The 25,401-nt window shown below is 39.3% G+C and overlaps 1 protein-coding gene across 1 annotated transcript in view; it reads left to right on the top strand.

The window, feature by feature from the left end:
* Nucleotides 1–25,401, top strand: part of TMTC2 (transmembrane O-mannosyltransferase targeting cadherins 2) — a 356,119-nt gene that overhangs the window by 260,436 nt on the left and 70,282 nt on the right. The window contains exon 8 of the mRNA XM_034772257.1: nucleotides 10,908–11,029. Coding sequence (XP_034628148.1) covers nucleotides 10,908–11,029 — 122 coding nt within the window. The remainder of the gene's footprint in view (nucleotides 1–10,907; nucleotides 11,030–25,401) is intronic.

Raw genomic sequence — 25,401 nt, forward strand, 5'->3', positions numbered from 1 at the left:
AGAGTCAACAGAGCTCACTTAACACTTTTTCAGAAGGATCAATGCCTGCTAACAAGATTGCAAACAGTGTCAGGCTGTTACAGGGCTAGATAGCAAATATAACTTTTCCTAAATTTTCCATTTCTGGATAGATTGCAATGCTAGAGCCAACAGACTGAATACATCCAGCCTACCATTGAATGTACCTTGCAGATCCTATTTATGAATTGGGCACGGAGATGTTTGTTTGTTTTTGTATGTAAAGTTAAATTAATCAACATGTTAGCTATATAGCTATTGTTTGGATGTATTATTTTAGGTAAATTTGTCTGCCTACTTCTTGCAAGGCTTTGTCTGTTAATAAACTTTTCATTAGGTACACAATGGGCGAGTGTTGGGAGTGAGGTCTGCCAGAACTCACCTGCTTGTAACTGCAGGAATTTGACAATCTGAGCTAGGCTCACCCAGTTTATGGTGGATATCTGCTCAGAGCTACAGAGGAAGAGGGGAGATCCCTGAAATGCTCTTAGTATGTGCAGGAGAAGTCCTTTCCTATCTCAGATCTAGTGTGCGTGACCAAGAATCTCCATAGCTGAATGTATAATCCAAGAATACAGAGGATGTGAGGCCAATCCCCTCCAATTGGCTTTGTGATTAAATTTAAGCCTCAACCACTTGCTGTCTTTGGTACACAGCATTAAATGCAAGTGTCTGACTTGATTTGATAGCCATTTCTATCTATCATTCCAGGGATTTAATGGGGCTTTCCTAGAGATTCCCCCCATACAATGTACATTATATACTCAAAGGAATATAAAGAGGAGGCTCATAGTTTATACTGTATTCGGATTTGAACTCAAGATCTCCAAGTGCATTATCTCACCAGCAGCATTAAACCTTTGCACCACCTGTTTTCCATGTTTTGTGTTTCAGTACTTTTCCTGTGCTTGCTCCCATTGGCCTTTTTACTCTGGCAAGCCAGGACTCATTCCTTCATGTGCCACTTAGACTTCTTGCTTTTTAAAAATTAGGAACTAGTTTGCCTCTTAAATTAAAAGGGAATCTTTGACCCAGAGGATCAAGTTATCCATTTGGCTTTGTGTTTTGCTTATGGTATGAAAGGCAGGGCCTGGAGACCTACGTCAGATGTTCAAAGTTCATGTGTATGAAAAGCCGCAGTGTAGATTTTGGTACTCTATCACTGTGATTTATTTTGCCAGGTGTGCAGCAACCACGCTAAGGAAACCATATGTTTTGTTGGCTGTGTACCAAGAAAAAAATTATTTATTTTTCTTTTCTTAAAAAGAAAAACACAAAACAAACACAAAATTAAAGCCTTTAAACTGGAATTAAAATAATTATTTAATATTCTGTGTGGGGTTGGCTTGGTATAAATTTTCTCTATGGCATTCATCCTTGATATAAATTTAAAAGAATGTACTAAGGTTACAGAGATTAATTTGCTTGGCATTACAACACACACTACAAAGGCCAGAGTCCAGCTTAGCTGCATTAAATAGGTAATATATTTTGTTTAAAGTTTCAATTAAAACCTGGGGTCAAAAGATATAATGGTCCCCATGGGATCTTGAACACTTTAATGCCAATATTAGGATTGCTTAAGGATCAGGCTTGGGTCTAGATGTCTTTTGCTTTCCTGGAAATATGATATTATACAGTTGATTGTATTACACTGCTTTTAAAACCACACAGGCCCACCTGCTACAGTAATTCATACTTCTGCCAGTTTAGTGGTGTGAAAGACAGTGAAATGAAGTGTTGGAGCTTTATATTAATATTGAGAGATAAAGGGAAATATATGGATAATGTTGTTCAGCTTATTGAATGGCAAATGCACTTCATCCATCTCTGCCTATTTTTCAAGTGCATTTCAGTTAAACTTGATAACCATTTTTGATAGAGAGCTTCTTTTGTAACTTGCATCTAATCCTATGTGCACTGAATAGTATGTGTACACAGTGCAGGTTATGAGGGAAAGTTGGGAGCAGAAAAAGAGGGGCCTTGGTGGAACTTGTGACTTTTTCATTGACTTATAGACTTTATGGCCGGAAGGGACCATCATGATCATCTAGTCTGACCTCCTGCTCATCACCGGTCACAGAACCTCACCCACCCACTCCTGTAATAGATCCATAACCTTTGGCTGAGTTACTGATGTCCTCAAATCATTATTTAAAGACTTCAAGTTACAGTGAATCCACCATTTAACACTAGTTTAAACCTGCAAGTGACCCAGGACCCATGCTGCAGTGTAAGGCAAAAAAACCCAGGATCTCTGCCAGTCTGATCCAGGGGAAACTTCCTTCCTGACCACAACTATGGCAGTCAGTTGGACCTTAAGCATTTTGGCAAGACCCACTAGCCAGACACCCGGGAAAGAATTCTCTCTCGTAACTCAAAGCCCTCCCCATCTAATGTCCCATCACTGGCCGTTGGGGGATATTTGTTACTAGCAGTTATAGATCAGCTACATACCATTGTAGGCAGTCTCCTCATACCATCCCCTCCATAAACGTACCAAGCTCAGTCTTGAAGTGAGTTAGGTATTTTGTCCCATTGCTCCCCTTGGAAGGCTGTTCGTAAATGAAGTTACCACTCAGTCTCTTTCTCAGCCTTCCCAATTTGCCTCTACACATGTTGCTTATGTGCAGATGCTGAGCACATGTGCATGGTGAAAGGTTACTATCCATGGCAAGTTTTCTTCTTTCAGTCTCTAGGAAGTTAAATGATTTCTCCTTGTTGCTCTGCTACATTACATATGGACAGAAACCAAGCTGTCTTACACCAGTGGAAGCCATGTATAGTACAGGTGGGGGAGCCAGATTTTACATCTGGCATAGAAATAGAGATTCACATCACGAATATGAAGATTTAGCACAGAGAGAGGAGTTTCTGTGTTGATGGTTATAACATAACTATCACTTTATTTGATTATTCTTTTGGGTGGATGTGGCCATTTGTACAAGCCTGTTAATATTATTAAGACTCCTTCCCCTTTTGCCCCTTACTCCCAGTAAATGCTTTTCTTATTGAATTGCTTTTAAATATTGTTTAGGGCTCCAAGGAACACTTTTGTTGGTATAGTCTTACAGTTCATGCTGTGCTAGACTTATTTTTTAAGAGCCAAACATGACTGAGCTGTGCAATATGTGTCCCACACCATAACCTATTAAAAACATGATGCCCTGCACTTATGTCAGAGTCAGTAGTCAAAACATTGGGCATGCTTCTAATGAAGGTTTATTGAGAATAGTTTAATAATGTACATTACAAAACATTTATTTTCTTTAAGTGTATATAAGCTGAACATGAGGCCTTTTTTCTCCTCATGCAAATGCTTGATTGTACATTATAGAGGTGCTAATAATGGAGTTTGCTACAGTGGGAAGAAAAAGTTGTGCTCCCCTCTTCCCCTATTCTCCTACGTCACCCCCAAGTAGGTTACTGTCATTTATATCCGCTCATGCAAAGCTGAATATGAAACTTTTGGCTGATTGAAACTTCTGGCTGTTTTGTTTTAGGATTCTAATTATTCAGACTGAGTACAAAGATTACAGAAGTGAATTGCTAAGGGGGTTGTGGCTACTACATTTGAGACCATTTTGAGACCGAGTTCCAAAAGTTTTTGTTCACATTTTTCTTCTCCTGGGACAATCAATCTCTATTCTCATGTAAAACACTTCAATTTTATTACACACACCGTATTCTGGAGAGGCCAAGAGCCTATGAGTTCAATATTTTAACATATTAGAAGTCTGGTTTAAAAATGAGCGTAACCATTACATTTTCAGACAGAAATATAGTCTGATATCTAAATTGGGCTACTGGTATACCAATTACGCATGGTCCAAATGGTAGGTCCTTTCATCAACAGCCCTTTGAAAAGAAATACACTGTTGACACAATGTCAATGTTTACCACTTCAACAATGGCTACATTTTTTTACTATACACCTGCATAAAATGAAAGATATAAGAGACAAATTATCTTTTCATTTACAAATGCTGAGTCATTCCATTTGTTCTGTCCTTAGTGACTGTGGGTGACACATCTGTCTGAAACTAAAAAATCAAATAACTATCTCAGCTGAGTTGTTTGTCAATGACTTCTTGTTTCACTGGAGTTTTCAGACTATATTTCTTTAAGGACTGTTCAGTTCCTTATTGAAATTCATTTGCTTTTTATTTTCATCCCTCTCCATCCAGTTGTAGGATTTTTTTAAGTTGATTTTCATTCTAATTAAACCAAAAATCTGAGTCTCCATTTTGATTGGTTGCAAGTGGCCTATAAGAACACAGTCAAATCCATATAAATGAGTAATTGATTCCCCTCCAGCAAAAAAGCTTATAAAATGCTGTGTGCTCTGAGAAATCTTCAAAGAGATTGTTCTATGAAAGAAAAAAAAATGCTTGTTCTGTGTACAGTATACTTCATATACATTAAGATCACATGCACCAATGGCTCCAGAGAAGTTCTGTGTGCAGACTATGCTTATTAACAATAATGTGCATGCTGCATTATAGATTAAACATAACTATTAAGCATAGCTATAACAGTGCTTTTAGCTTTATTATTTGCATGCATACCCTAGTAGTTCAGAAAAAGCCATTGCAATATGTTCTGTGAAGGTGTAACGGTACAGTACAATTGATGCAAAACATGTAGTAAATATGCTTATTAAGCATGTGCAATATAATGTTATAAAATATATCTCCTTTTATTCTATTTTGAATTCCATTTTTGTTAGTGCAATGGACAAGTTGATGTTTTGAAACTCTATACTCTCAGATTTGGTACACCAATGTTTTGCCATGAATGATTTTTTTTTTTTTTTTTTTTTGCATATTACAAACACTTTTAAATACTACCTGATAGTACTAAGAAGCAGATTGCAATGCATCTGTCCTGACTATGGGTAATATATACCTGTATTTGTCTTTTCAGTATCTATAGATGCATAATGCTGGTACATTTGCAGCCCCATAATAGTCTGCTCATCAATACATCTAACATGTTCCCCTCAGGGAAATGGCCTTTGCTTGGGTTATTCATATTTCAGGATTTCTTAGTGCTGAAAATATAGCAACATTATTTGTGGTATGTTTGAAATTTTCTAATATCTGCCCAAAGTAGAAATAATCCAATATGCAAATCCCTCTTGTTTATGAACAAACCAGAAGTAAAGACAGGTAGTGATCCTAATCTAGAACTGCATAACACTGCTTGTCTCCCTGTTCGCACTAAATAGTCCCTTGTTTTGTTCTTTTTCACTATATGAGACATTCTGGAAATTCATAACTCCTTTCTTCCCCTCTTGGGTGCTAAACCATATCACAATCTACTCCTTTGCAGTGTAAAGTGGTAAATTTGACTCCTAGAGAAGATAACTCATTGTAGCCACCTAATCTTTGTTTTTCTTTTCATCACTAATCACTCTTTTCTTATTATTTTTGTTTTTTTAACTGATCATTGTTTTTGTCTTGAATTGTTTCACACCTTTTCCACTGTGATGATTTAAGTGTTGTTTTCCTGTTTCTAAGAAGTTTTGAAATATGTGCTTGTATTGTAAGATTCCTGAGGGTTCTGGTGTTTATAAAAAGAAAACACCTTAGACTGCTTTTGCAATGGTAATAGAAGTGTTGCAAATGATTCTTTGTTTTGTGTAGTAAATACGGAATAAACTAATTTTTAGTTTCAAGGCTTTTGTTGGCATCGATGTAGTTAAAGGATACATTCTATCCATTATGCTTTCCTTTGTACTAAAGTATTAAATTAAAAGGGTTCTTGGTGAAACAATCTACAAAACACTTTAAATATAGCATCATATATAAATATACTAAGTAAATTACAGCTGCAGTGTAATAATGAGATCACCTAGCCCATCCCCTTCCCAGTGCGGGATTGCCTTTAAAGCTGGGTAATTTAAAGAGAATGTTAGGTGAATAATTCCTCCCCGAACTTGAAATTTGTTGAACAAATAATTCCAATATTGTGGGGTCCCCCGTATTCCCTCCCCCACACCAGTTGAGCTTTACATTGGTGAGTCATGTCTTGTTTTAGATGTCCCATTGGATGTGGCTTCCACCAGTTTCAGGTTTAAAGTCCACAGAATACTAAAGATAGGAATCTGTAAATTAATGTTACTGCTGAGAACTCGTTTAACCCTGCAAAGTATTGAATGATCATGTACCTGTGGTGAGCCATCAAAAGCTTTCGTTTTGGTATCTCCCTATGGCTTCTTTTCAGCAGAATCACTTAAGCACAGGGTTAAGTGCTTTTGCTGAATTGGGGCCCAGATTCCTGTACGTTGACTTGTTCTCCTTATGGTGACTGAGGTACCTTTGAAACATTGTGACATATAACAGATTTCCTTCTGTGCCTTTGTGATCTAGTTTGTCAAAGTGGGATATACGTTCATTAAACTGCATAGGTTTGACCGGATACATTATCAAACTGAATTTGTTATATGGAACCATTTCTATTTTCAGTATGAGCACTTTACAAATGAATGTGTTAAATGCTGATAGTGTGAAGGTCAATGGAGCAGCCAGTTTGTATTCTGCAGCTACTTTCATATCTCATGTCACTGGGTGCTCTATTAAGGATTTACTGAAAATTAGATCATTCACATTACAAAAGTTTGTGCAAATATACAGTAGTAAGTGTCAAATATCACTAATTCTATTTTAAACTTTTTGGCCCTGTGCAGATATATATATAATCTCATCCTAAATGACAAAATCCAATCCCTATATATCTCATCCAATAGAATGGTTGAAAAACATCTCAAACCATAGAAGCTTTTATTAGAGTTAACTTACTTTAACCAAGAATATGGCCAGATTGATTGAACTGAATGTTTGCAATATTTTTCCCCCTATCTGGGACAAACCCCCATCACATCCTTAACTGAAGTGATTATTTAATAGCAGGGCTCTAAATCCTCCCCCCCCCCAAAAAAAATAGTTATAGAGGAAACCCTGATAGACCTTCAGCTGTAGTCACATAATCAAAAGCTGCTATATTACAGACAGTTAGAACCTGGGCTTTACAGGCAGAAATAAAGCTTTCAATAGAAATACTTGAATATGGCCAGCAAAGGAGAGCAATTTTAAAGTCTTCAAGGGAGCTTTCTGTGTAGACAGTTTGACATTTAGGTCAGTAAATTCAGAGTTGAATTTCTGGATGCAGAGTCAACAATACCCTCCAGGAGAAGGTCATTTAATAGGTTTTGCTGTGAAGTACTTGATTTTCTAAAATTTAATCTTCCTCAATTTAATCTGCCTACCAGCCTTTCAAGCGCATCTGTTTATCTCTCCAGTTCCTTATATTAGCATCCATCATGAGAAATATTTGATAAGATTGTGTCTCTTCATAAGTTTAAACAGTTCATAATGCATTGTTGGATCTATGAGACTATTATAGATGGTTCTGGCAGCACCACCTATTAAGGTTGTCTGTCACTTCCAATTATAAGACCCTATTTTCAATTGCTTATAATTGTGCCTAACTGTCACCATTTAGGCTGAAATTTTTCATGCCAGGTGTCTGCCTCAGATCTTTTTGGGGGTGGAGTGGGGAATTTTCAGCTAAAAGCGTTCAGCCATTTCTGAGAATGAGGCAAGAGAAAATATGTTGTTGTGTTCATGTTGATTTTTGGTGGCCTTTTCTTTGAATACTTGTAGCACTTCATGCTTTGAAGCAGCGACTTGAAAACTATGGGGGTGGGGGGTGACCTTTGTGTCAGGGATGTGCCTTCTTCCATCCCTGTGCAAATCTGCCCAAATAGGACTAAGTTATAATTCTTTGAAATATCACAGTTTACACATGCTCAATAGAGTCTTCTTAGATTTTAGCAACTAAATTCCCTGAAGGTTCAATCCACATTGGGCATACTACAGGCTGGGACCAAGCAGGACTTTTCTTGAAATTGTAGCTTTGAGCTGCTGCAGGCCATGATGGGTCTCTAAGTCAGACACCTAAACTGAGTACAGGGCGCAGGTCTCTCCTCTGCTGTCAGTGATGCCCTACTGGGCCCATGCACTCTAGAGGAAGCTGACCAATTTGAATGCAGAGGGAACAAGAACCAGACTTGCAGATGAGAAGCAGAGTAGATTTGGATAAGAAGTCGAGGGAGAGGGAAACTAGGACTAGGAGTTGAGGTGGGGAGGGAGAGTGGGACTGGCTGTGCAAGGAGATTGGGACTTGGCGCTGAGGAGGGAAATGACCAGTGGGGACTGGGAGCTAGTAGTTGGGGAGGAAACTGAGATAAAATGAGAAGCCGTGAGGGAGATTGGGGGGTGGGGGCAGGGGGAGCCTGGGACTTGCAGGGCAATTAAACTGTGACTTAGAGCTAGTGATGTGGCAGTAAAGTAGTGAGGGAGGAGGAAAGATATATCCGAAGAGGAACTGTGGTTCAGGGTGAAGCAGTGGTGTTGCCTGGGATAAGAGATGAGGACAAGGAGCTGAGGTGGGAGGAAACACTGTAACTAGAAGAGAAGCCCAAGGACAGAGATGGTGCTTGAAGCCAGTGAGGATAGGGAACATGGATAAGGAGTTCAGAATGTGGACAACTGGAGTTCAGGATGCTGAGGAAAGACCGATTGGAGTGGTAGAGAGAGTGGGAGAACTGGGACTGGGTGGGGAAAGAGACAAGGAATGAGAGGAAGGTCAGGGAACTGGGAAAAGCTGGGCAAAGAGACTGGGAGTTGAGGGAGAGAGCCTTAAGGACAGGGGAGTCCAGAGGAGTGAGATGAGGCTGTGCTAAGCAAGGAGACTGGGACAGGGATGAGAAAACTGAGGAATGGAGACTGGGACTGACTAGGTGAGGAGAATGGAACTTGGATGGGGAAAAGACAAGACTCAGACAAGGACAGTTTGGAGTATAAAAGATAGGATGTGATTATGTCATTAAAGACTGTAGCATAATGCATATGCACAAGGAGGTGCAAATTCAGGTTGATAAGGCAGCCTTAATTGTGGCATTTTTTAACTTGAGTGCTTAACTTTGCAACTGTAATCATGCTGTTTTGCATGTAATAGATTATAAATTTGATGCCATTCATTTGAGAGTTAGCATAGGTTACTGGACTGAGCATGGGGTTGGAACTCCTGAGGTCTAACCCCATTTATTCTGCTGAATTAGCATGGGGCCTTCGATAAATCACAGTTTATACGTATGCGGAAAATAATGTCAGTTAGTTAATAAGTGTAATCCTGACCCTATTGAAGTCATTAGTCTTTTTGCCATGGACTTCAGTGGGGCCAGGATTTCACTAAATGTGTCTATAGCACATTCAAAATGTGCTATGTAAATGCAGAGTATTATTATTCTGAAAACTGTCATACTTCATTTTTAATTAATTGTTTAATCCTGCTTGTTTCTGATTAGCTTTGCAAGATTTTGTTTGATTTTTCTCTTCAAATTGTTTCTTCTACACTACATTAAATGCATTTTCAAAAATTTCAATATTACTGCCCCAAAGTGCATTTCTGTCATTGCCATCATTCTCCCACTATCCTTGTACATTTGCTGCCTGAGTCTTTCAGAGCAAAGGATTTTACTTTGAGAAGTTTGTCAGATTTTGATCCTTTTTCACATATTGGCTTCCATAATCCTTTCAAAGTTCAAATCAGATTAAAGCACTAGTGATGTTATACAGTGATTGCAGGCAGGGCCGGCTCCAGGCACCAGCCGAGCAAGCTGGTGCTTGGGGTGGCAGCTTGTAGGAGGCGGCATTCCGCCCAATCCTAGGGCGGCACGGTCGCTTTTTTTTGTTGTTGTTCCGCTCCGGCCGCCCTGTATGGGGCAGCAGCATGTAGGACGGGAGCACCCTGCAGCAAGCCCAGCAGGGCAGCCCGTGTCCTTCCCTCCCAGCCGACTGGAGCGGTGTGGAGCCCTCCCGGTAGGGGGCACGGTGGGAGGGGCCACGTGGCAGTGCCCCGCTGAAGCCCTGGCCTCCCCCCTTCTCTCTCTCCCCCACTCCCTCCCCCTCCCCCCTCTAGCCAGGGCACATCTGCAGGGCAGGGAGTCCCCCTGCACCCTGGCTCCGGCCGCGCTGCAGGTTTTTTTTTGCTTGGGGCGGCCAGAAAGCCAGAGCCGGTCCTGATTGCAGGGCACCAGATTTCACCAACTGCAGTGTGTTTTGTTTTTTCTATGTCCTCCCTCATTATTCTAACCTTCTTTGGGAACTTTTCTTAACCTTCCCAGTGGCAGCTCCAGGCACCAGTGCTCCAAGCGTGTGCCTGGGGCGGCAAGCCGCGGGAGGCACCCTGCCGGTCCCTGCGATGGCAGCAGTCAGGCAGCCTTCGGCGGCATGCCTGTGGGAGGTCTGCCGGTCCCGTGGATTCGGCGGCAATTCGGCGGCGGGTATGCCGAAGCCGCGGGACCAGGGACCTCCCGCAGGCACGCTGCCGAAGGCAGCCTGACTGCCGTGCTTGGGGTGGCAAAAAAGCTAGAACCGCCCCTAAACCAACCTTGGTTTTTTTTACCCTCATCTATGATCTTGATGCGTTATGGTTAAACACAAATACATGCTGTAATTTCACTTCATGCTGTGTAATGTGAATTGATTGAAAAGAAATAGTTCTTGCATAGCAGATGTGTTGGTTACTTTGGGAATTTTGATTGATACTCCCACTTTCAATTCCTTTCCAACCAGACTTTCATCTCGCTTGTGATCTTTCATCCTTAATAAGACTATTCCTCCGTTCCTTCATCACTAAGGTGTCCATAAAGTAGTTTGTTTTCTAACTTGCCGGCATTCAAAGCTATGCATTGTCTTAGAGGCCATCATTCATATATAGGTGGACAGTCACAACGTAGAACTTTTTTTTAATTTTTGCAATTCAAATGATAAATCTATTAAAATCCTATGTCCTCAGACTGGTTATCATTTATTTAATAGGAGAAGCCTACATGAGACTGAGCAAGCTGCCTGAAGCAGAACACTGGTATATGGAGTCGTTGCGATCCAAGACTGACCACATCCCAGCACATCTCACATATGGGAAACTTCTGGCTCTCACGGTAAGTTAATCCATTTCTGAGAGTAAATACTAGAGTTCCCAAAAGAAGTGAGGTAGAGGAATAACCTGGCCTTGTGGCATTCTTGGTCTGGAAATTGATTATGATGCTATTAATAAATACTTTGTATTTCAATAGTATCTTCCAACTCAGGAACTAAATATACTGTAAAACATCACCTATATATCTTTGTAACCCCTTGCCCATTAATGAAATGCAGCCACCTCTGAGGAGGAACATAGCAGCTGTAGTATAGCTCACAGTAACCATATACAAATTTATAGCAGGAAATAAAGAATACCATATCCATCTGAAAGATGCATGCATTAAGACTAAGGGTTTGTCTACACAGTGGGATAATGCATTGTACGGGAGTGTGATCTTTATAATACACTAACATGTTGCACATTAATTGGTCTGTTTCGACCCTGCTGGGGTGCACTAAAAGTTCCCTGGTGCGAACTAATGTAGTCTGTTTCAAATTGTATCATAGTGCTGTTCCGTGAGGTCAAAGCCCTAAGGTACTTTATTATAGTTGATTTAGATGGTGAATGTCTTTATTTTAATATTAAAATATCTTTGTTTACATACTGAGTCCAGCCCCCTGCCTTCACTAGCAGGACCAAATACTGATTTTGCCCCAGATCCCTAAGTGGCCCCCTCCAGGACTGAGCTCACAACCCTGGGTTTAGTAGGCCAATGCTCAAACCACTGAGATATCCCTCCTTTAGGGGGTGCGTAGGGATAGCTTGGTGGTTTGAGCATTGGCCTGCTAAACCCAGGGTTGTGAGTTCAGTCCTTGAGGGGGCCACTTAGGGAACTGGGGCAAAATAAGTACTTGGTCCCACTAGTGAAGGCAGGGGGCTGGACTCAATGACCTTTCAGGGTCCCTTCCAGCTCTATGAGATAGGTATATCTCCATATATTACTCCCTTTCATCTAAGGATCCTAAAGCATTTACAGGCAGCAGTTGGGCTGTGCAGTAATGTGATATATTAAAACATTATCTTTATTTTACAAGGGAAACTGAGGCATTCCTCAGTGGTGAAGTGTCTTGCCGAGTCATACAGCACATCAATAGCAGAGCTGGAAATGTAACCCAGAACACCCAATTACTTGTCTTATACTCAGCCTGCACACTTCCATCTTTTAATGATAGCTTTTCCATGATGATTTTCTTGCCCTCATCTTTCAAAGGAAAGGCCTTACATTGTCCTTCTCACGTTCTTAGTGCAGGGCTGGCCATACCATGATTTTGCTAGACTTTTTCAACATGCTCATGTTGCCTCCTGAAATTCACTTTCAGATCTGTAAACACTTGAGCTCACGGCTCCAGCATAATGTGCCCAAAGATAGTCACAGCAGAGAAGGGAATTACAGTCCCTATTTGGATATCCCATTGCACCAGTAGTGTGCAGCTAACTGTCTCCCTGACGTTTTGAAGTTATAAAACGGATTCCCTCTTTTCTTAGTCACTAATACTTCCTCCCATTTTTGCAGCTGCAATTTTCTTCCCATTTCTTTCTGATGTGCTGATCACTTCCTCTCTATTTTCTACTCACAATCTTCTTCTTCTCTCCCATACTCTTCTTTATCTTTCAGCCTTTCACTTCCATTGGCATACCTCCTTTGTTTCCCTAGTTGTCATGTGGGTATGACTTCACTGAAACACACACACACCACCACCACCACCATCACCAACAACCACCAACTACCACCAAACAGTGTGTTCTTAACTCTGGTTAAAATAGCAGTGAAGACATGGCAATTTGCCTTTTAGCTTGGGTTAGCATCTCGCTTTCAACCCCAGACTCCCCTCTAGGCTTTAACTAGAGCTGCTCACTCAAGTTAAAAGCTGAGTTGCCATGTCTTCACTGCTATTTTAACCTGAGTCAGCTATTATGGTTTAGCTAATATGAATTAACAGCACACCTATTGATGTGGACACAGCAGCAAAATGAGAACAGACATATGCATGGAATTCAGTGGCAGGCTGCAACTTTTATTAAATTTTAACAGAAGGGAGGGCTGCTACCCACCACCCATCACCCACACTCTCCTGTATTAGGCATTGAATTGGTTCCAGTGAGGCGGTTATAGGACTCATTATCATATAACCCATAACATGGGGTAGGACTTCCTCCACTTACCCCAGAATTCAGTTCTCTCTGAGTCCTAGAACCCTTCCCCCATGAGGGGGACAGAGGGTGAACCTGTGTGGGAACCTGGGCCCATGAGAACCACAAGGTCCAACTTCTGCCTGCGAGGGCCACAAGATTTCACCCTATTACTTGAGCCCAAAGTCCTTCACCAGAATCCCAGGTTTCTTATCTCTGGGGACCGTTCATTTTATTCCCTTAACCACAATGAAAACTGGATACAGGGAGCATCAGCAACTAGCTTGATCGCTCTCCCCACCCAACCACACTGTATGGTATCACAATTCCTGCCCAATCCATTGCCTCATATCCTGTAGCCATATATAAGCATTTCCATCGGACAAATGTACACCTTCCTTGCTGGAATGGAGCTGAAAGAGATGTCACCTGGCTCCTGCTCTAGGCTAAATCCTGGGAACTGGGGAATGCTGGCAAATCAGCACCCCTCTCTCCCAGCTGGCCAATGGGTGCCAGAGACTCCCAAGGGGAGGAGCTACCTATTGTCCCTTGGCGAGTGTCTCCGTCCCTTGCCACTGGGACTGTCCCTCTTTCACAGCAGGCCCCATCAATGTCCCGCATCCATTGATGAGGCTGGTGGCATTGTTTGCAGTGAAGAAATACTGTATGTTGCTCTGCCTTGTTCTGCTCCTCAGTCCTTTGGCTTCCCTCTGAACACCCTCATCTTCCTTTGTCTCAGGCTAGGTCTACACTACCCGCCTGAATTGGCGGGTAGAAATCGATCTCTCGGGGATCGAATTATCGTGTCTCATCGGGACGCGACAATCGATCCCCGAATCGACACTCTTACTCCACCAGCAGAGGTGGGAGTAAGCTCCATCGATGGGAAGCCGCGGAGGTCGATTTTGCCGCCGTCCTCACAGCGGGGTAAGTCGGCTCCGATACGTCAAATTCAGCTATGCTATTCGCGTAGCTGAATTTGCGTATCTTAAATCGACCCCCCTCCCCCGTAGTGAAGACCTGCCCTCAGCTTCACTATGGCCCCTCTTCTACACAGTCTTCTGACAAAGGACTTTTGTATACAGTGTAACAGGAAAGAAATGTAAAAGAAATACTTTAACTCCACCATATCCTCCACCCTTTCTTTACTTTTGCTTAAAATACATGAATTGCAGCGAGAAAAGTTTAGAACAGAAGGACTGAGATGAGAGAAGGAAGTGACAACAACAATTAAAGTGAATTCAACATCTATTTTCAAATGTTACTAAAAGCTGTCAATTAAAAGGTTTGTAACGCCAGTACAGATTGGAGCTTTCAGTTTGCAATGGAATAATAGTTGAGCTCTGATCATTATCCCACTGTCTGTCAGTTTCAAGCTGTGGAACTATAATTTTCCAGTCTAATTCCCAATTCCAGTTAAAATTTCTCACATACTGACATACACATGCACTTTTGGGATATATCTATTTAATATTAAACTCCAAGTGGAATACATCACAGGATTTCCCAGTTCACCTTCCTCTTCTGGCCCACTTCATTATTTGCACCTGAGGAGTATATTTGAAAGCTTGCATGATGAGGGGTTTTTTTTTTTTTTCTCATTCTCTTTTTTTTCTTGAAGAAATATTTTTATGAGACTCAGAATTTCTATTTTACTAGAATATGTGGAAGAGGAAGGAAGGGTTTTCTCAGTTAGAATCCAGATCTCTATTTTTTCCACCCCACACCTCTCTTTTACATATGTAATTTTACATATATTCTTAATTGCTGATTAGATAGAATATACAATCTGTTATGGGATGTCTTGTCATTTCCATGGAAAAAAAAATTCTACATCTTTTTTTTAACATCTTAATTATTTCCAAATTATGAGAACTGGCTACAAGAAATTTTAGATTTGTCCTTTAGTCCTGAAATAATTTTATTATATAATTGTGGGTTTCTGAATTGATAACATGCACCTAATTTGGAGGGAGAATGGAAAAGGGTGAAAAAGTCCACACAAATTTGTATTAGCGTTTAACTGTTTACATTTCTTGAAGGAATTTAAACACAAGATGCATATGAAGCAACCAGTGCCTTCAGGTTCAGGAAAGAATATATATCAATATCAGAATTGAAAAGAATCTCTATACAACTCTGAGTATTGGACACCACATCATGATGTTAAACCATAGGCCAGTGAAATACAATACCCCTCCTTTCCCCACACACGCACTCTTTCATGTTTGTCTATTTTCATCAAAAATGATTAATATTGCCCTAAAATTATCTTTTCTTTTATTATTGCCATGTCTTCTCTGTATATATTCATTGCTGTACATATGACAGCAATGTGCATTAACAGAAAAATAAGACAGAAGACACAAAAGGAGCATTATTTTTGTTTTTTGTTTTTTAACCTTCCAGAATGTAATTAACATAGTGCTTCAGAAAACAACACTATTTAGATGATGATGTGGTAGTGGATATGAAATGCATATATGTGGTTGTGGTTTGTTGTTGTTTTTAATTATTCAAGTTTGGTCACTGACATTTCAATATTGGGAAAAAGAACAGGAGTACTTGTGGCACCTTAGAGTACCTGTTCTTTTTGCGGATACAGACTAACATGGCTGCTACTCTGAAACCTTTCAATATTGGGAATGATTTATGACCAATACATGGGAAAGGAGAAAAATATATTTTATTGGATTTTCTACAGTCATCAGTTTTTTCAGGAGAGCTGAATGGAACAGGAAATTAACAGTGGGATATGAAACCTTTGACCTCCAGGTTGTTGGTTCAGCCTTGGTCAGTTTTACAGCACAATGGTTGTTCCATGGCGTCTGTGAAAGGAGTTTCAAGCAGAGGTATCTTCATCACAAAGGCTTCTTTCATGACTCGCACTAACTGGCATGCTTAATCGAAGTCTCTACAGATTCCACTGGGATTGGATGGAGATGGAAACTGGAATAATCTCTCATCTCATCCCTCCAAGCCAGGGTTAGAGACACATTGTGATTCATTCTTAATTTGAACTTTGCTATTTAAGTCTATTGAATAGAAATAGACACTGCACAGATGACTGAAAAAAGGCAGGAAGTTATTATAGTGCCTTGGGTAATTCTCTCAAATGTTAAGGAGAGACATTTTGGGGGGTCTCTCCTTTTATGTCACACCAGTCGTAGTTTGTTTAAAGTCAAACTTTTTGCAACTTTTTTTTTTTGAGCTACAGTAAAACAAATGTTGAAACAAGCTTCTATTAAAAGTTCTACTTGGCTGTTAGCTTATTTTCCAAGGAAGAGATGGGGCAGTGAGTGGGAGGAGATGAAGAATGAAAATGATAACTGAGCTAGAAAACTTTCCTTGGCCGGGGAGCTAAAAAAAAAAAATGCTCAGCCAAGCTTCTAGGTCTCAGCCAAAGGCAATTGTACAACATAAACCTAGTTGTAAAATCAAAACTGTAAAGTTCACAAATTCAATAATGTTTTATTTCCTGACTTAAATAGCCCAATTTTAACCCCAGCTTTTCTGCCTCCTTAAGTCTGTTGCCAGTATTAACACCTACTAATAGCACTCATTTATTCCACCAGTGCCAAACCTGGCTATTGAACCAGCTTCTTGTACCTTCTGGATTCATCTTCCTCTGGTGAACAACTGTTATGATTGTGGGGAGGACGTAACCTATGCCCAGTCTGTTAAGACTTGCCAAATTGCTGCTAATTGCTGTAGGCTGTGATTTCCCAATTTGCAGTAGGAGCAATTTATAGTTTTATAAATGTATGAGTATAAATCAAGTAGTGTGCTAGAGTACTGAGTTACTAAATGCATTTATATTGTCTGGACTTGGCTCTAACATATCAAACACAACTAATGAAATATGAATGCAGAGAGCATGTTCTTAACCTATGATTTCTTTTATGATTTCCTGATACTTTTTATTTCTTCAAAAATTAGTCCTATAAGACACCTTAAAATAAAGCCGCTTTATTGCTCTATCCAATATACCTGTTTAGCTGTGAAAAGTTAATATAATCCTCCTTTCTCTTCTTGACCGCTTGGGACAATGACCTCTGTGTCTTGTTCCTTTTCTCGGTCCACTGAAACAAGTTTCTAATTATCATTGTTGCCTTCAACGACATAGGATACAGTGTTATGAATCAAACTCAAATCTCAAGTGCAGTAGAAATTAAAAGCTGACATCAGATCTTGCTGAAAAGAGATTTTTAAACAGAATTTGTTCCTTTTTGAGTGGTTTGCCGTGCTGAAACACAGGATGGTATACCCTGTTTTTACAACTGTAAAAAAAAAAAAGGGGGGGGGGGGTAAATCAGAATTCATCCTGTACTGTAAAACTTAAAATTATGGTAACAGTGTGGTGAATGAATGATATTAATTCATTTAATTTTAAGTTGATATTTGCAGCTTCATATCTACATGCAGTTAATATTACTCCTGTTTTGAAGGGCTGTTTGCATAGCGGGACTTTAAACCTTCATTTTACAAGCAATACAATGAACAATGGAAGGCAGAAAGTCTAATCTAAGCTTTATAATTTTTCTTGTGCTAGCTAATTTGCTTGGTTTTGTATATGCTTAGTATGAGGTTATTTGGAAGGTGCTAATCCATTCCATTTATAGACTTCCACCTGTTTCTGCAAAAGAGCAGAAAATACCAGCTTCAGTTTGAAGCACAACATAAAATCTAATTATTTACACACATCCCCAAAAATGAATATTGTTGCAAACCTTTGTACATTTTAATGTGTTATACACTAGTATTTTGTTTACATATTTTGATATTACTGTTTCTTTAGAAAAAGTTCAAATTGTGTTTTTTGTTTGAGAACTCTTTGATATAGGAGTGATTATTTTTGTGTGTGGGTCTTGTGAGTGTTTATAATGCTTAGTACAATGGGTCCCAATCTCTGATTGGGCCTTAGACACCCCTGAAATAATAAATCTTTTCTAAGCCTACCCAAATAGTGCATGTGTGTGTCCATGCGTGCAATAAAATGATATGGCTTAAACCTTTTTAAAAAACAACTATTAATGAAGCAGACAACTGTCTTACATTCATAGAAGTGTTAAACATGTGGCATTCCTGGGCAAAATGACTCTTAGTAAAGCTTACTGTCAAAGTATCTACAAGGATATGTCTGTGGAACTCAGAAGACGCAGTCTGTGTTTTAATAAAAGCTGGACATTTAAAGTTACACTTGTAGACCTCAAAAACATTTTACTTATTGATCTTTTCAATACATTTCATGTAAGTCTATTTGTTCATATGTGACAATACATCTGAAGTCTAATTCTCATTTGTACTACAGCAACTTCATTCTCTCTAAGGGTAGGTCTACACTACCCGCCAGATTGGCGGGCAGCGATCGATCCAGCGGGGGTTGATTTGTCACGTCTAGTCTAGATGCGATAAATCGACCCCCGAGCACTCTCCCGTCGACTCCTGCACTCCAGCTCAGCGAGAGGCGCAGGCAGAGTCGACGGGGGAGCGGCAGCAGTCAACTCACCACGGTGAAGACACCATGGTAAGTCGATCTAAGTAGGTCGACTTCAGCTATGTTATTCACGTAGCTGAAGTTGCGTAACTTAGATCGACACCTCCCCCCCCCAGTGTAGACCAGGTCTTAGTGTGCAAAGATGCCTTAAAGTGGGAGCAATTTGTATTTTAGAGGGTTTAAATACAGTTTACTTCCACTCTGAGGCCCCTATGCTCTGATAGAGTAGTGTAAAGACGCTTAAGTGTAAATGAGGCTCAGACCCCTCATTTGTTTTTATAGCTGGTTGTTAAAGCTTTAACAACATGTGCTCATTCACTGCATAGATAGATACAACACCATATGTTTTTTGGATGCCATTATATTCGCTCAATAGTTATGTTCTAAGTTGAAATTCACTCAGTACAAAACCTATGTACCACAAAGCGCTCAATTCCACTCCCTTTGAGGTAGATGGTAAAGCTCTCATTGGCTTAATTGGGAGAAGAGGTAGGCCAACACTGAGCTCTTTGGGAAATCCTACACTAAAATTATAAGCTCCCTGTGCTGTTCTATTGTGTAAATATTTGTAATGTCTTTATACCTTTTCTGGGATATGGGAAATTCCAAGATGAAACAGGTAGTGTTCCTGTACATGCAGAAAAAGTGACAAAACTTGAAATGCTTGAATATTGTGCTCCAAAGGAATGGTGTAATGAATTTGGATCTTCTTACCAAGTATCAACAGTCACAACTATTTGGCTACTCATACAACAGATAATGCTGTATGCTCATATCTAAAAATTATGCTCACTAGGGTACAATTTTGCAGAATGTATATAAGAATAGCTAAATTTAGTGGTTAAAAAGCATGATTAGTAGCTCAGCTAGTAGGATAACTAGAAAGCAGCCTGTTGGCTGGTGTTTAAGTTCCTAGTTTTATTTTATGTATTCTTTTCTCAAGAACAGAATTTAGCCATTTGGGTCAGCAATACCTGAATGTTATGCATTTTTTTAAGCTCTCTTAAGGCCTTGCATGCTAAGTTAGATAAATTGTTTGAGAAACATACTGGTGAAAGCAACATCCTAGCTGACCTCATCAGTCAACTGGGAAAACATGGGGTAACAGCCAAAGCACCTGAGCTCTTGCCTTACTTAGGTAATTTATTTCTTCTTCACAAGGAAAAACATAATTCTTATGAAAGGCTTTCAAATTGCAGAACTCCATTTATAAAATGTAATGGAGTCTCTTTGTCTAAAAATGACAGGCCCAGATGCAGCCTTGAGCATGTACTCTAATTTGCTTTGCATTGTGTGAACAAAATTTTCAAAGGGAGAAAGTGTCAGCACACATGCTAAGGAAACATAAGCAAGGCTATTTTTGCGTTAGTCTAAGTTCAGTAGGCATTCAGCCTAAACTTTTTTGCCTACTGAAGGCTGTCAATTGGCATCTGCTTATACTGGATAGGCAATGGTGTTGGATGCACTAGTCTCTTTCTAGAAACCTTACTTAGGTGTCATAGATGGAACCAGATTGAAGGTTTCAGTTCTATATACCCCAAGTGGATTTCTGCTCACATCAAAATGCCCACAGTTTGTAATAATGCAAATAGTGGTTAGTTTGCTTAAGAAACAGCCCAATAATATAAAATTAGGCAAGATGTAGTTTAGGAATTATATGTTTCAGTGTATCTCTTTGGGGAAACATGCAGTATTGGTTTGCCTTTTACTTGGCAAATTTATTTGGCTCTACATAGTGCTATTAATCTCTTATTTTTACCAGCTTCAAAATTGAACCTTAAATATTGGGGGGAAATAATTTGCTTCATAAAGTTTCTGTATTTCAGTTCTCAGCCAAGTAAATTCAGTAACAATCATACTAGGTGATTCCATACAATCCAGAATGTTTGATATGATTAAATAAGTCACACACATATGATAGTTAAGGACTCTTTTAAATTAAACTCCAAGAAACAAAATGATTTATAAGCCTCTATCCTGTCTTAGAGTAAAAATTAAAGTTAAACCTGATCCCTCACATTTTAAACGTATCCCCAGTAGGTGGCCAAAATCTTCCCTAGGGTGTTTGCTGCCAGTGTTGCACAACTAACTAGTCAGAAAATTGGAGTTCAAATTGTCAATGCGCACTATTCCTCAAATTGGATATAAAAAGCCTATTGGGTATCAAACAGCAACAAAGGATCTGACTAAGGGCAGGTCTACACTATGGGGTTAAGTCGACCTAAGTTACGCAACTCCAGCTACGTGAATAACATAGCTGGAGTCGACATAGCTTAGGTAGACTTATTGCAGCGTCTACACCGCGCTGGTAGATGAGAGAAACTCTCCCGTTGACTTACCTTAAGCTTCTCGTTCCGGTAGAGTACCGAAGTCGATGGGAGAGCGATCTGCGGTTGATTTAGCGGGTCTTCACTAGCCCCACTGAATCAATCCCCAGTGGATCGATTGCTGCAGCATCGATCCACAGTAAGTGTAGACATGCTCTAAGAATCTGTTGTTGCCAAAGTTCCCTTCCTTACCACATTATATATAAGCAATATTAATGAATAATTAGTGCATACCCTGAATGACCGAACAAAATAAATTTACATAGATATGAGCATGGAAATAATGAGGGCGGGAGAAAAGAAAAGGATGGGACAAAAGGAAAGAAAATGTATAATGGATCAACTGAGTTTGATCCATTACTATTAATGATTTGATCAGCCCAGCATGTTCCAATGGTTTGAAAAGAAGCGTAGGAGCCAGGATCTCTGAAGTTCTGTTTGGCAGCTCTGACAGCAATGTCCTTTCTGGCTGTAGAGGTACTGTGCTTTGCCCATCTCCTTTTTCCTCTGTGTAAAAAAACGGTAACATTTGCATATTGGTACCAAGCAGGAATAGTGAAGATTAGTCACTGAGTTACTGTTCTTTAAAAAAAGTTTTGAAGTTGAAATGCTGAAATATATTCAAGTTATATACATATATATTAAAGTTGAATGTAATTTTCTGGAGTAGTTTATGGCATTTTATATAGTGATTAGCTGAAAACAGCATAATATAACTATAGTAGGTGTCATAACTATAAAGGGAAGGCCAACAGCCCTCCTGTGTACAATACTATAAAATCCCTCCTGGCCAGAGACTCCAAAATCCTTTTACGTGTAAAGGGTTAAGAAGCTCAGGTAACCTGGCTGACACTTGACCCAAAGGACCAATAAGGGGACAAGATACTTTCAAATCTTGGTGGTGGGAAGGCTTTTGTTTGTGCTCTTTGTTTTGGGGGAGTTCGCTCTTGGGACTAGGAGGGACCAGACATCAATCCAGGCTCTCTAAATCTTTCTGAACAAGTCTCTCATATTTCAAACTTGTAAGTAAACAGCCAGGCAAGGCGTGTTAGTTTTATCTTTGTTTTCTCAACTTGTAAATGTACCTTTTACTAGGGTGTTTACTTCTGTTTGCTGTAACTTTGAACCTAAGGCTAGAGGGGGGTCCTCTGGGCTCTTTAAGTTTGATTACCCTGTAAAGTTATTTTTCCATCCTGATTTTACAGAGATGATTTTTACCTGTTTCTTTAATTAAAAGCCTTCTTTTTAAGAACCTGATTGATTTTTTTCTTGTTTTTAGATCCAAGGGGATTGGATCTTGATCCACCAGCAGTTGGTGGGAGAAAGGAGGGGGATGGTTAATTTCTCCTTGTTTTAAGATCCAAGGGGTTTGGATCTGTATTCACCAGGGAATTGGTGAAGAGTCTCTCAAGGCTACCCAGGGAAGGGAATTAGCACACTGGGAGTGGTGGCAGCAGACCAGATCTAAGCTGGTAGTTAAGCTTAGAAGTTTCATGCAGGCCCCCACATTTGTACCCTAAAGTTCAGAGTGGGGAAGCAGCTTTGACAGTAGGAATAACATTTCTAGGATTGTTCATTAAAAGCTTAGAAATTTTTCACTTGCATGAAAAGACACTTTCTAAATGGGCCAACTCAGTTAGATGACTGAACTGGTTAGATATTTCATTTTTGGAGGCTAAATATCTTGACAGGTAAAATTGTTCATAGGAGGAATTTTTTAATAAAAGTTGAATTTTCCAGTTTAATTCCCATCATAGCAGAGTATTATGGATATAGGATTCCTGGTAGGTCCATATTCAATTAAATTCAATCCATCATTGACTGACATCCAAAAATGATTAACTGGTTGGCTCTTTGACTGCTGTGTAATAAAGTGCCCTTATCACCATTCAGACGTTTATTGACAAGTCTTAAATTTGAGAACAGCGGCTTATCTTCAGAGTGCAATATATATATGACATAATTTTCTATTGTATTAAATCCTTTGTGGGGTCCACTTACGATCTAGCCAAATTGAACCAAGCTTGAGACCATGCCATTATTATTAGGGATGGGTCCAAGTCAGAAAGTTTGGATCTAATTCTGAAATTTCCTAAAGTTCAGAGGTGGTTTGGGCCTGGAGTTCCAATTTTGGGATCAGTTTTTATATACCAAACATGTACTACATAGTTTCTCATTCTTTTTTTCTCTCAGAATATGTCTGAATATAAAAGTCACATTGCATTGCTTTATGGCCATTATCCCCCAGTTGCTTCAGGTGTGGTTTATCCAGTATACATGGATACATCTGTGTCTTAAATGACAGGATTTCCTAGCTAGAGATATTTCCATAACTGGCATCTATCAAGGTTGTATTTCCTGAGGTTGGCCACATGTCATAAAACTATATCCATGAATACACTTCTCAATTCCATTAGGACATATTTTTGACTGTACGCCAAAATTCTGTGGGACTAATTGTAAAATGAAAGGCTCTCTCATTGTAAAATAAATTTAAAAAGATATTTAGATTACCAGTTGGTAAATGACATTGTGTCTTGCTCCTGTGAATAGGATAGTGGAAGCCATAAATTGTTCCTACTCACTCACGAAAATTTAAAGCTCATGACTGGAAACAGAGAAGGCAAACACACAATGAACTGTTTTCATGAAAGAAAAAAATATCTTTATTTTGTTAAATGGTGCAATATAAGCCCCCAGTTACCTGTTACTAGTCTACATATAGTAAATTTGACTGTAATCAGAGAAGAATGCAGGATACAGGCCAAATTCTCTTCAGTAAGAATTTATAGAATTCAATTAAAACAATATGTAAAGACAGTGAATTTACTGTCATGGAACACAGGTAGATGTTAATACTCTACTTCATCAAAAATGATAAAAAAGAGACTTAGGACTGGATGGAAAGGAAATTGCCTAATATGGGAATTAATTTCACATGCATCCATTCCACTTTCATTATATGGTCAGGATATAAGAATAGTCTATAGAATAATGATAGAGATGAATACTCAATACTTTCCATACAGTAAATATAACTCAAAGTGTGTGAAGAAATCATTTTCTTTAAAATTTGCCTATTACTTTTTTACAGCCCTTTTGTGTCTTAATAAAAGTTAGTTATTCCTTTTTGGTAAATTCCTCTTAGACCCTAAGGAAGAGCAAAAAACTAAAACACTGAATAAATGATGAATTTTTTTTTTTAAAAACCCTCTAAAGTAAAATTGGTATGCCATACTTTTTTTTCATGTACTGCACTATTTTTTATTTGTACTGATTTCATATATCATGAGCAAATGATCTGTTCCAAAGAAATGCAAATGTTGAGATGGATGAGTGGTGAAAGAAAGACCATATGAGGAATGTGTATTTTAGAGGCATGTTCAAAGTAACACCCACAAACGAAGAATAGAGGGAGTGCAGACTGAGATCATCTGGTCATGTAAATCACAGTCCTGATAACTATTACAAGAGTTACAAGGTTACAAGAGTTCAACAGATTTCAAGATTGAATGAAAAAACAGAGGCAGAACCAAGAACAAGTGGTGGGATGTCATAAAAGAGGATATGTTAGCATATAACGAACCTTGTGGATGCCGGGGAGTGGTAGATATGGTATATCTTCACTTTATTAAGGCTTTTGATATTATCTCGCATGAGCTTCTCATAAACAAACTAGGGAAATACAATCTAGATGGAGCTACTATAAGGTGGGTGCACAAGTGGTTGGAAAACCATTCCCAGAGAGTAGTTATCAGTGGTTCACAGTCAAGCTGGAAGGGCATATCGACTGGGGTCCCACCTGGATCAATTCTGGGTACTGGTTCTTCACCAATGATTTAGATAATGGCATAGAGAGTATAGTTTGTGGATGATACCAAGCTGGGAGGGGTTGCAAGTGCTTTGGAGGATAGGATTAAAATTCAAAATGATCTGGATAACCTGGAGAAATTGTCTGAAGAAAACAGGATGAAATTCAATAAGAACAAATGCAAAGTACTCCACTTAGGAAGGAACAATCAGTTGCACACACACAAAATTGGAAATGATTGCCTAGGAAGGAGTATTGCAGGAAGGGATCTGGGGGTCATTGTGGATCACAAGCTAAATACGTGTCATCAGTGTAACACTTTTGCGCAAAAAAAAAAAAAAAAAAGCAATCATTCTGGTATGTATTAGCAGGTATATTGGAAGCAAGACACGAGAAGTAATTCTTCCATTCTACTCCACACTGATTAGGCCTCAACTGGAGAATTGTGTCCAGTTCTGGGTGCTACATTTCTGGAAATATGTGGAAAAATTGGAGAAAGTCCAGAGAAGAGCAACAAAAATGATTGAAAGTTTAGAAAATATGACCTAAAAGGGAGGATTGAAAAAAACTGGGTTTATTTAGTCTGGAGAAGAGAAGACTGAGAGGGGAAATAATAGTTTTCA

The sequence above is a fragment of the Trachemys scripta genome, chromosome 1, assembly GCF_013100865.1.
Source record: "Trachemys scripta elegans isolate TJP31775 chromosome 1, CAS_Tse_1.0, whole genome shotgun sequence".
NCBI lineage: Eukaryota > Metazoa > Chordata > Testudines > Emydidae > Trachemys > Trachemys scripta.